At 54.2% G+C, this 10,425-nt stretch overlaps 1 protein-coding gene across 2 annotated transcripts; it reads left to right on the forward strand.

The window, feature by feature from the left end:
* The first annotated feature begins 1,372 nt into the window (after nucleotides 1–1,372).
* Nucleotides 1,373–8,996, forward strand: ZADH2 (zinc binding alcohol dehydrogenase domain containing 2). Of its 2 annotated transcripts, none has more exons than XM_037805655.1 (2): nucleotides 1,373–1,644; nucleotides 7,856–8,996. In XM_037805655.1, the coding sequence occupies exons 1-2, from the start codon at nucleotides 1,436–1,438 to the stop codon at nucleotides 8,778–8,780; spliced, it is 1,134 nt and encodes a 377-aa protein (XP_037661583.1). In that variant the 5' UTR covers nucleotides 1,373–1,435; the 3' UTR covers nucleotides 8,781–8,996. The 2 variants fall into 2 exon arrangements, with proteins under 2 accessions (XP_037661583.1, XP_037661584.1); XM_037805656.1 differs by having other exon boundaries at nucleotides 1,606–1,745.
* The last annotated feature ends 1,429 nt before the right edge of the window (nucleotides 8,997–10,425 follow it).

Genomic DNA, 10,425 nt, shown 5'->3' on the forward strand with positions numbered 1-10,425 from the left:
GAAATCTTAATACAGCACAGCAGAAAAGATTTCAAATTTGTGGAAGACATTCGGGGGTTTGTTATTGTAATCCACTGGCTGATACTGGGTAAAGCCCATGTGTTTTCAGCCAAGTTAAGGAGAGTCTAGTTCCTGCAGATTTTTAAACATGCTAGTCTCCCACCCACCCACCCCCCACTGTACACATGCACATACATACACATGCACAAACACATGCACCCACGTGGACCCAAACTACCCCTGGATTAAGCATGTCCTACATTTGAGATAAAACTACCTGTGTCACCTTAGCAGTCGTAGTTTGGGGTTAAGTTTAGTTGGGGGGGACGGGAAACACTGTTTGGCTTTCTCATTAGCGTAATTTAGAGTGGATTGGTAAACAGGAGTTATTTTTTTCCACTAAAATATACATCTTTAGTAAAAATTGAAAGATGGACTTAGTTCATCACAGAAAATGAGGGAAATACTTAATTTGGTTCCTTTATGAAAAAAGAATTGATTCTTTGGTCAATACACACAACGAGGAAGAAAGTTGCCACGAAGAAACTGCAGTTCTTCTTAGCTGGGTTATAAAAATGAGGTCTTCATACATCACTGCAACGTCTCCGATTCAAGTAAGTCCCTCAGCATCACCACCTACAAGTTTAAAATGTTTATGCGCCCTGGGAATTTGGCCCGCGAGTTTCCAATATGTGTTCTCCCTCCCAAGGGGAAACCTGTAACAGTCTTACAGAAGCTGCTTAAAACATTTCATGGGAACACAAGAAATCTGGGCCAAAATAAATTAAATGGCTTAGTTCCTGCAACTTGCATGAGAAAGACAGAGGTCAGCAGGCGCAGCAGGGCGTCTCGGGGGCCGGGCTTTCCCCCAGCCCGCGTTGGGGTGCCGTGCGCCCGGTGGCAGGGCTCCCGCGCCGCCCAGGCCCGGGCCCCTGCCGCCCGGCGCGCTCGGGGTTGATTCGTACCACCTTGCAAGGAAGTGAACGCTTCGCACGGGAAGGGGAGGTGCCTGCGCGGCCGCCGGCCCCGCCGCTCCAGGGCCGCGGGCCGCCTGGGCTCGGGCTGCTCTCGCGCCGCGCGATCGCGGCGCGCGGGGCCCCTGGCCACCCCCCCGAAGGAGCCGACTCCGGCCGGGGGAACGCGGGGAGGCAGGGGGTACATCCGGTGCCTCCTCGCGCCGGTGGAAGGGGGAGAGGGGAGAGGCTCCCCGAGCAGTCTGCGCGGAGCAGATTCGAAACACAACACAAAGATTAAAGGCGCAGCGGCCCGGGCGGCGGCGTGCGGGGCCGGGACCCGGGCGGCTCCGGGCGGGTCCGCGGGGGAGGGCACCCGGGCGGGCGCGGCGGGCTGGGAGGGGAGCGGGGGGGGGCAAGGGGAGGGCTCGGGCGGGGAGGAGAGGCGGGCGGCGCCTAGAGCGTGGGCGGAGGCGCGGGCCATGCTCCGGCTAGGGCCTGCCGGGGCCCGCGCCATCGTGGACATGTCGTACGCGCGCCACTTCCTGGACTTCCAGGGCTCCGCCATCCCGCACGTCATGCAGAAGCTGGTGGTGACCCGCCTGAGCCCCAACTTCCGCGAGGCGGTTACCCTGCGTCGGGACTGCCCGGTGCCGCTGCCGGGGGACGGAGACCTCCTCATCCGCAACCGGTGAGCCGGAGCCCCCGACCCTGACCGACCTGCGCCCCCACCCTCCCTCGCGCAGCGCGAGCCCGGGGACGTGGACCCGCCGCCATCTGGCGCTCGCTCCGGTAAGGAAACTACGGCTGTTGTGAATATCCGATGCCCCCGAACGTCCTCGCCACTGAGGGGAGATTTCATTTGGGATTCCCCTCCCCTCCCCCGGCCTGCCTCCTCCCCCTCCCGCTCGCGAAATAAAACCTACGGGCCCCAGCAGGGAGGCGCGCCGCCCACTCGCGTGCGCCCACGGGTCCTGCGTTCACAGAATCTGAAGGGTGGCGCAGGAGCAGCTTGGACGCAGCGACATTTAGGTAACGCGCTTGTGCAAGAAGGAGGCCCGGGGGGGTGGGGGGGCCGGATGGCTTGTCCCGCCCCCGCCTGGCCGACCGCAGCCTCGCAGTGGCAGTGCCCGCCGTGGGGTGTGCTGGTGGGCACCTCGCCGGAGTTGTGTGCGTGTTATCAGTGCTGTGTAACTGTGGTCTGTCCTCTGGAGTGGGTGGCCAGGCGCGTGGCGCGTGTACAGGGCAGCCGGGCCAAGGCGAGCTAGGGCATGGCGTTATTTGCCTGCACGTTTTGCAGACGTTCGTGGCACACTCGGGTCGCGCTCCGACGGTGTTCTCCACCCCTATGCCCCCCACCTTAGTGCGTTTCCGTCTCCCTAATCTCGAGCAAGTGCTGAAGCAACAGAAGCCGGGGGCCTCCGGAGGGCCGTCGGAGCCAAGCTCCGCGCCCGGCCTCTGCTCGCTGGGTCCCTCGCTGCCCGACTTCTGTCGGCTCTGGAAAGAGCAGTGCCCGCGGGTCCGCTGTGGTTTTGCGTGTTTCGGGTTGAATGTGGCTCAAGGGAGGAGTAAGTTGTGCCGGCGACCATGCTGTGAGTTGTAGCCTGAAAAGTACTGTGCGGCCACGTCAGCGGTTGGCGGGTAGCCTGTGCCCTAAGTCCTGGATGGGACGCTCAGTTGGCCTCGTGTTACAGATTCCTACGAGACCTTCAAACCTGGGTTCTGATGAGTACATCGAACTTTGGAAAGCCTGTTGGGGACGTGAGGACTGACTGAGTCGCGGGTGAGATTGAGTGGAGACCGAGAGTGACTTAAAGGAGGGGTGCGTGTGGAATTCTCCTTGCCAAAGTTTGCGTGGGTCGTGGAGCGCGGTGCTGAGCTTTGCTGCGTTAGGTGGTGAAGTGCTAACGCCGGTGAGAGTAAGAACACGCGCCCTTCCAAGTGAAAAGGAGGAGGTGTGTGTGTATGGTCGTGGACTGTCCAAAACGCACTCGTGATTCGCTAGGAGTTGAGGTGAGACCCAGACTGAGAAGCCTCCGGACTTGAGCAGACACAAAGTTTCACCCTGGCTTTTTAAACCCGTCTCTTTCTGCTTAAGTACACTGTTGACACACACACACACACACACAATTGCTTGCTTAAGTACACTATTGACACACACACACACACACACACACACACACAATTGCTTGAATAAAATCCTTTTAGAACCAGGGTGTGAAATGGGGTGGGGGCGACCGGGAGGGACGAGCAGGGGAAGGTGTGAATTGAAGCGCTCCCAGCACAGAGATCGCAGGCACCCCTGTTCCTGGCCGCACACGATCGGTCTCCCAGGCCTCTTCACCTGCGCGGGTATGTCACCTCCTGGGCCACCCACCCCCACCCCCCTCCCCCTCCCCTCCATCACGCCTAGGGTCGTCCTCCGTCTCTCCCACCACCCCCACCTTCCCCTTCCCCAAATTGCCTCTCCAGGCGGCGACGCGGCGCAGCCAGGGTGCCCAGCTCGCCGTCTGCCCAGATCAGCAGGGCGGGGAGCAGCGTGGGTCCCTGGATTCCGGAATCCGCGCGCACGAGCGTCCCGCCACCAAGTTTGCAGCTCTCCAGTTTGGATTGCTTTGAGATCCATGCCTCTTTTTTCCCTCCACATATACCGAGGACCCCTTTAAAACGTGGTATATTTATATCAACAACTTGACCTCTAACTTCTACCTTGAAATTTGCCACAGGAAGTGAATGGGACCCGTTTTCTGTGGATGGGCGGGTGGGTGAGGGACTCTTTCCCTCCCCGTTTTCCTAATGTTGGGAAATTGCTCCTGCCCCTAATTGTAGGAAGATGGTTGATCCTTGCAGTGTCAGTGGAGGTGACGTTTTAACCGGTTTATTTTTAAGAATAGAAGCTTAATAATTCGCCCCCAGCTTAGTTCCTTTTAATTCTAGACCGAATCCCTCCTGAACGGTGCTAACTGCATTACAATTTTATGCAGACGCTCTTCCTTTTTATCAAAATGAAATCTGCTTTGGAATGAATGAGCCGAAGCCCAAATTCGCTTGTTTGGTGAGGTGTTGGGAGGTTTTAATTGTGCTCCGTCTGACTTTTTCTCAGGGAACCCTTTTCACATCTTATCCCCTCTTAGCAGAAAATACCAATTCTTTATTCACAGACAGGGAGATGCTTCGGAGCACCACATCGATTAGGATAATAAAGTTGACTATTCAGGAAGGGTGTGTGAAGGGGCATATAAAATCCCTATGGAGCATATAATTGATGCGTCTTTGTGCAGTCCCCACCTTCCCATTTTATCGTGCCGAGGACAACTTTCCCCATCTCCCCCTCTATGCCCAGCCCCAGAAAAGAAAAAGACATCCCAGTTCAAGTCCGTTTAAGGCTATTTTTAGCTTTTTTCCGTAAGAAGGTGACAGATTCTTTCGTTTCCAAATATCCCTAACGATTTTCTGCTCAAGTGTAAGATAATGGAGCAAAGAGTTCGAAAGAATGGCACCAGGGGTGGGGGAGGGGCGGGCGGTTTTGATAAACGGTTTGTTGCTTGCGGGCGGGTAACAGTATTTCTGCTGACTGCGGGCCCAGATTGTTTTTTGTTTGGTTTGGTTTTGTTTTATCTTTTAAAGGAAGGTCTGGTTTGGACGACTTTGTTTTGTCTCTCAGTATTGAAGGTTTTTGCCCGGGACTTGAGCCTTCGCATTTGGTTTTTGTTCAGAAGGAAAGCGTCCCCTCCCCTCTGCAGGGTTGCCCTGTTTCCACAGTAAACATGACGGAAGGGTTCAGCACTTTTTAGTATAAATAAACCGAGTGACTCTAGCAGGGTATATATTTGGGGAAAGCCCACACCGGTCCCATTCTTTTCCTGGGGTTGCTGGATGTAGGTTTCCCAGCAGCTTCTCCCGTTGGATTGCTAGAATCCGGAGCACAGATTTTAAATTCAAGGGGGGACTTGGGGAGGGTCTCAAAATGCGCAAGTACTTCCTACGTGTGGACACTCTGCCTTTCCGCTCACCACCCTTTCCTGCTCTCTGCGCCCGACCCGGACCCCCTTTCCCCATTGCGCCCGCTGCTCTTGAACTTGTTTCTGCTGGAGTTCTGCGGACCGTCGCGCCGCTTCTTCCAAAGCCAGGTAAGGACCGGGCGCGTCCCGGGCAGTCCGAGTGGCCCGCAGGCGCGGCGCATTGTCACTGGCGGGGGGCCTGGCATGGCGGGGGCCCTGCGCCAAGGACGGGGCGCCCAGGGAGAGGGCAGAGTGCGCGCAGCAGCGCCGCCGCGGTTGGCGCCTTCAACCCGAGCCTGCGTCACGGACGACGCCAGCGATTTAAAGGACGCACGGGGCTAGGGGACGGAAAAAGGGGTGCGAGGTCAAAGTCACCGCCGACCGCCGGCGGGACACCGACGGGCGCCGCGGCGCTCAGCTCCCCCGCGCTCAGGGCTCTCTTAGAACTTGGTCGTGACTCGGGGACTCCCCGCCGCAGGACTGCCTCTCCAGTGCGGACCCAGGGCTGGGCCGGGACCACCCTCGTCGGGGAGGCCGAGGTCATGATCGCGCCCTGGCGGCCCCTCCACCCTGCACCCCGGCTTCCGGCCCGCTCCGGGAGTCAAGGTCACTGATCGTGCATCTCCCTGACGGTGGGGCAGAGGCCGCCCGCGGTGGCCCGGACACTTCCGAGGGCTCAGGGGGAAGTGGCCCGAGCGCGGCCGAGGGGAGCCGCAGGGAAGAGGCCGAGCTGGACGGGGCGCGCTGCTCTTGGAGCCTTTCCTTCGGTGTCTCAGCCGTCGCCAGGGCTCCTGCCCACGGTGCCGGGGGTGGTAGAAAGCCACAGCCTCGATGGCCAAGCCGCGCCGCGCGCGTCGGCCGCAGCCACGCGCCCCCAGCAGGGCTCCCCGCCCGCGCTCTGCTCGTGCGTTCCCAGCGCCCACTCCTCCGCTTCTTCCCGGGCCAGACGCCTGCTCTGTCTCGCCCCCTGTTCTCTGTGAGGGCGAACCCCAGCGCGGGAGGGGAGCGGCGGGGGCTGCGTTTTCCTCCCGCGGCGCTGCCCTGCGCGGCCGCCCGCAGGCCCCCCAGGGCGCCGCCGCGACGAGGTGGGGAGCACACGCGCTGCCGCCGCCCAGGGCTGGGTGTCCCCCGGGCATCTCCTCCTTGTGTGGCCAGGGTCCCCCCGCCGCAGGACTGCCTCTCCAGTGCGGACCCAGGGCTGGGCGGGCGGAGACGAGGGGCCGAGAAGAGAGGGACAAGGAAGGGTTAATCGTGGGCGAAGGAGCCTGGAGAACAGATCCGCGGAGAGCCCCTCTCCCCCCTACCCGAGCCAACCCTGCCTTCACCTCCCCTCCCACACAAGGCTGTTCCGGAGTTTGCTTTCCAGCCCCCAAGCAGAGGTGCCAGTAAACCCTCCAGCTTGGCTCCATCTCCTGCTTTCTGTGCAGCCCAGAAACATGCTCTCAGGAAGCTGGTCCTTTTTTTTTTTTTTTTTTTTTTTTTGAAAAAGGAGTCTAGGCTTGGAGAATTATGTAAATTTAAAAGAAAGAAGGCACCCCCCCCCCTCAGGAACTAGAATGCAGGCATCTTGGTATTAAATGCCAACTGAGAAAACAGCAGAAATCATTTTTACCACTTCGCATTACTCTTATCATTTGTGGATATGAATTTTGGGCATGTTATGGAGACTCTGTGCTTTGCTGGCTTCTGAAAGCAGCTTGACATGACCCAGAGAATGTGCTTCCTGCTTGCTGTCTTCCTGGGGAAGGTCGAGGACTTTCAGAATTGTAGCTATTTGAGGACTAATCCTGATGGCATTTCCACATGCAAAGTGTTATCGATAGTAGAGTGATGCTGTATCCTTCTTGCAGAGGACAGTTCTGGCTTATTGAATTAAATGTAAATTCTTTAAACCGACCCACTCACCAGCTTTCCCTGTGCCTGTGCAGGTGGAAATGACATTTTTAGGGCCCTCGGTTACAAGTCTACGCCACTGCCTGGCACTCTTAGTAGAGGGCTTTTCTCTTCATGTATCGGGATAGCTTTGTTATGAGGTATGCCAAGATGAAAAAAAGCTGGTAAAAACACTGGCCTCACAATTAAATTGAATCTGGATACCAAAACGAAAATAATCATCTGGTATTAATCAAGTTATGTCTCTGCTTCTCGTTGAGGAAAAATATAGTGATGATTTGCTTTCCTTTTTATCTGAAAAGGCCTCTTGAATGGTGAATGTTCCATAAAAACCTCTGTACCCTTATGAGACAATCTTTGTTCAGTTAATCAAAATGCATATTTTCTCACTGGGCATAGATACATCAGAAGGAAAATTTGCTGCAGCCACGCCAACACCCCTGCAGTAACATGTAACAACCCGCGACCTTGTGCATTACATCAATCTTTAATAATATCACTGTCATTACTATTATTATCTGAAGTGTTAAATTGTTGCCAGAATCAATACAAGTCTACTTCTGTGAATGTATTTTATCTCAGTGTTGTTTTAAACATCTTTGTTAAGAGGCCAATTAATTTCCAACTTCTAGGCCTGGTGAAGTCTATGTATAATGAAGGTTTCCCAGCATTTTTTTTTTCGCCTTATTTCTCCTTTTGCAAGAAAAAGGAGGGAACCAAATGGCACGTGAAATAAATAGCTTGATGATTAAAAGTGATATGAAATTATTTCCAAACTGATGAAACAAAATATGCCAAAACTCTGATTGAAAATCATTGTTGAGCTAATACGTGATTTCTTTTTTTTTCAACTGAACAGCCGGACCACATTTCCCTGAGTTCTCTCAGAATGCAGAGCTTTGCAACCCCTCCCCAGGACCCAGAATTAGAGGAATTTGTCTAAGTGGGATGTAAAGATCTTGGCAAAGAAAACCTATTAATACATGTTCTGTGCTTGTTTTCTTCTAGATTTGTTGGCGTCAACGCATCTGACGTAAACTATGCAGCGGGTCGCTATGACCCCTCCGCTCGGCTCCCCTTCGACGCGGGTTTCGAAGGCCTCGGGGAGGTGGTCGCCTTGGGGCTGTCTGCTAGCGCCAGGTACACGGTGGGCCAGGCAGTGGCTTACATGGCGCCTGGCTCTTTTGCAGAGTACACGGTGGTACCAGCCGCCGTTGGAACCCCAGTGCCCGCCTTGAAGCCCGAGTATCTTGCCCTGCTAGTGAGTGGCACCACCGCGTACCTCAGCCTGAAGGAGCTCGGCGGACTGGCAGAAGGGAAAACAGTGTTGGTCACAGCAGCAGCCGGGGGGACAGGCCAGTTTGCTGTGCAGCTTTCGAAGATGGCCAAGTGCCACGTCATCGGAACCTGCTCCTCTGACGAGAAGGCCAGTTTCCTGAAGTCCATCGGCTGTGACCGCCCCATCAACTATAAAACCGAGGACGTTGGCTCTGTCCTCAGGCAGGAGCACCCAGAAGGGGTGGATGTGGTGTACGAGTCCGTAGGGGGAGCCATGTTTGACCTGGCCTTGGACGCTCTTGCCACCAAAGGGCGCTTGCTGGTCATCGGGTTCATCTCTGGCTACCAAAGCCCTTCCGGCCTCTCACCGGTCAAGGCAGGAGCTCTGCCCGCCAAACTGCTCAGGAAGTCTGCCCGCGTCCAGGGCTTCTTCCTGAACCATTACCTTTCCCAGCTCCGAGCAGCCATGGACCACTTGCTGGAGATGTGTGCGCGCGGGGAGCTGCTCTGCAAGGTGGACCTGGGAGATGGGGCTCCAGGGGGCAGGTTTACTGGCTTGGAGTCTGTGTTCCGCGCTGTCGATTACATGTACATGAGGGAGAACACTGGGAAAATTGTGGTTGAATTACCTCACTCTGTCAACAGTAAGCTGTAAAAACAGAACAAGGATATAAATCAAAAGAGAAAGAAAATGGGCACTTTATGTCTTGGAATTACTAAAATCAATTTATTTTTAGTTGATAGTGGATATAATATTTCTTAAAACGAAAGTAAGGTGTTAATGAATCTGTTTCTCTCTCTCTCTTTTGTTCCCCCCTCCCTTGAAAATAACGTGCTAATAAAACTTCCCTGGATGGCTAAGAGGTAAAACGTTTACGCTCTATTCTTTAGTCCTGGACGATCTCCTCCCAGCTTTTGGTGTTCCGGGAAACTAGTTCCTCATGTGAGATCTGATCAAATCAGCATGTCTTCAGCCTGATGAGATTTTTAAATTGTCTTGAAAATAGTTGACAAATTCCTCTTTGCTTGGGATAGTTTGGTCTTATGCAGGTAAGTGCTCCGTAAAGGAGGAACATAGCAAAAATTAGCCACATATTTTCAGAGTCCATATTATCAGGAAATGGCCCTGTTGGTCTATGAACCACTAGCCCACTGTCTAGATAGAAATTTGGGGGAACCTCTCCCCAGTTTGATTATGTTAGGTTATTAGAGAAACGATTAAGTGAACGTAGGCATATTTTAAAGAATGATGTATTATTTAACGCTTTTTATCCACATCATCCTGGCGAGTCACATGAGGAATGGAAATTTTCTCTCGCTTCAAAAGCAAATGGGTGTTGAAAACTCCTGTGCATGTAAAGCAGGTTTTGGAAAGGGAAACTATAGAGGTTTGGGGGACCCTTAAAATTGAAATTAATATATGCACGAGAAAGGGGGAAAATGTGTGCTCCACCTCAGCGAGGGTTTACATAACAAAACCTGAACTCTCCAAGGAAAAGTCTTTGCTCACCAGTGCCAGCCGGGGGGCGAGAGCAGCGAGCTGTGTCTGCAACCCCTGGGGACAGCCAGGTGCCCACACACAGTAGGGCCTCAGCTTGTGGAAACATGATAGGTCTGCTTGAGATAGAGCCTCCAGGCTTGGCGGTGCCATTCATCGATGGTAACAGCAAACACAGGCAGCAGCTGCTGACCCCGGCTTCCCGTTTCAGTTCTCCAAGTGCTCTGCTGGGATGAGGTGCTTCTTGTCACCGTCACCTGAAGCCACACACGTCCACTGGCCACACGTGAGAAGGAGCCCGACGTGAGCCTGCTCTCCTGCCTCGCGCCTCAGCAGGATGCACTTGCCTTTTAACCTTCCATGCCACGGGCTGCGCCCGATTCCATCTTAGGCTGGAAATGCCCCGGTGCTCCTCTAATTTAAGGTAAAGCTCTTCCACCAGATGCGTTTTTAGAGTCCTGGGTTTCCGCCTGTCTAGCCCGTTAAATATATATGCACGAAATTAAAGATGCTCCAGGAAAAGTTTCTGACCATATGAAATTCTTCTCTCTTCCAGTCTAAGGAGCAAGGAAATTCTACCACTGACTCGCGGTTAGTATCTGTTTTACAAGATTTACTCATTTTCAGGTACCTAATGTAGCTGCTACCATGCATGCACAACAATACAATTTATATGGTAAATGGAACGAAATAATGGCTTTACTGAATGTTATGGCTGAACTGAAGGGAAATGTCACGGTAAATAGCTGCCAAATTATGGATCATGCCGAAGCGTCACAACTGCAGTAAAGACAAATAGCAC

This window comes from Choloepus didactylus, chromosome 16 (assembly GCF_015220235.1).
Source record: "Choloepus didactylus isolate mChoDid1 chromosome 16, mChoDid1.pri, whole genome shotgun sequence".
In the NCBI taxonomy this organism is placed as follows: Eukaryota; Metazoa; Chordata; class Mammalia; order Pilosa; family Megalonychidae; genus Choloepus; species Choloepus didactylus.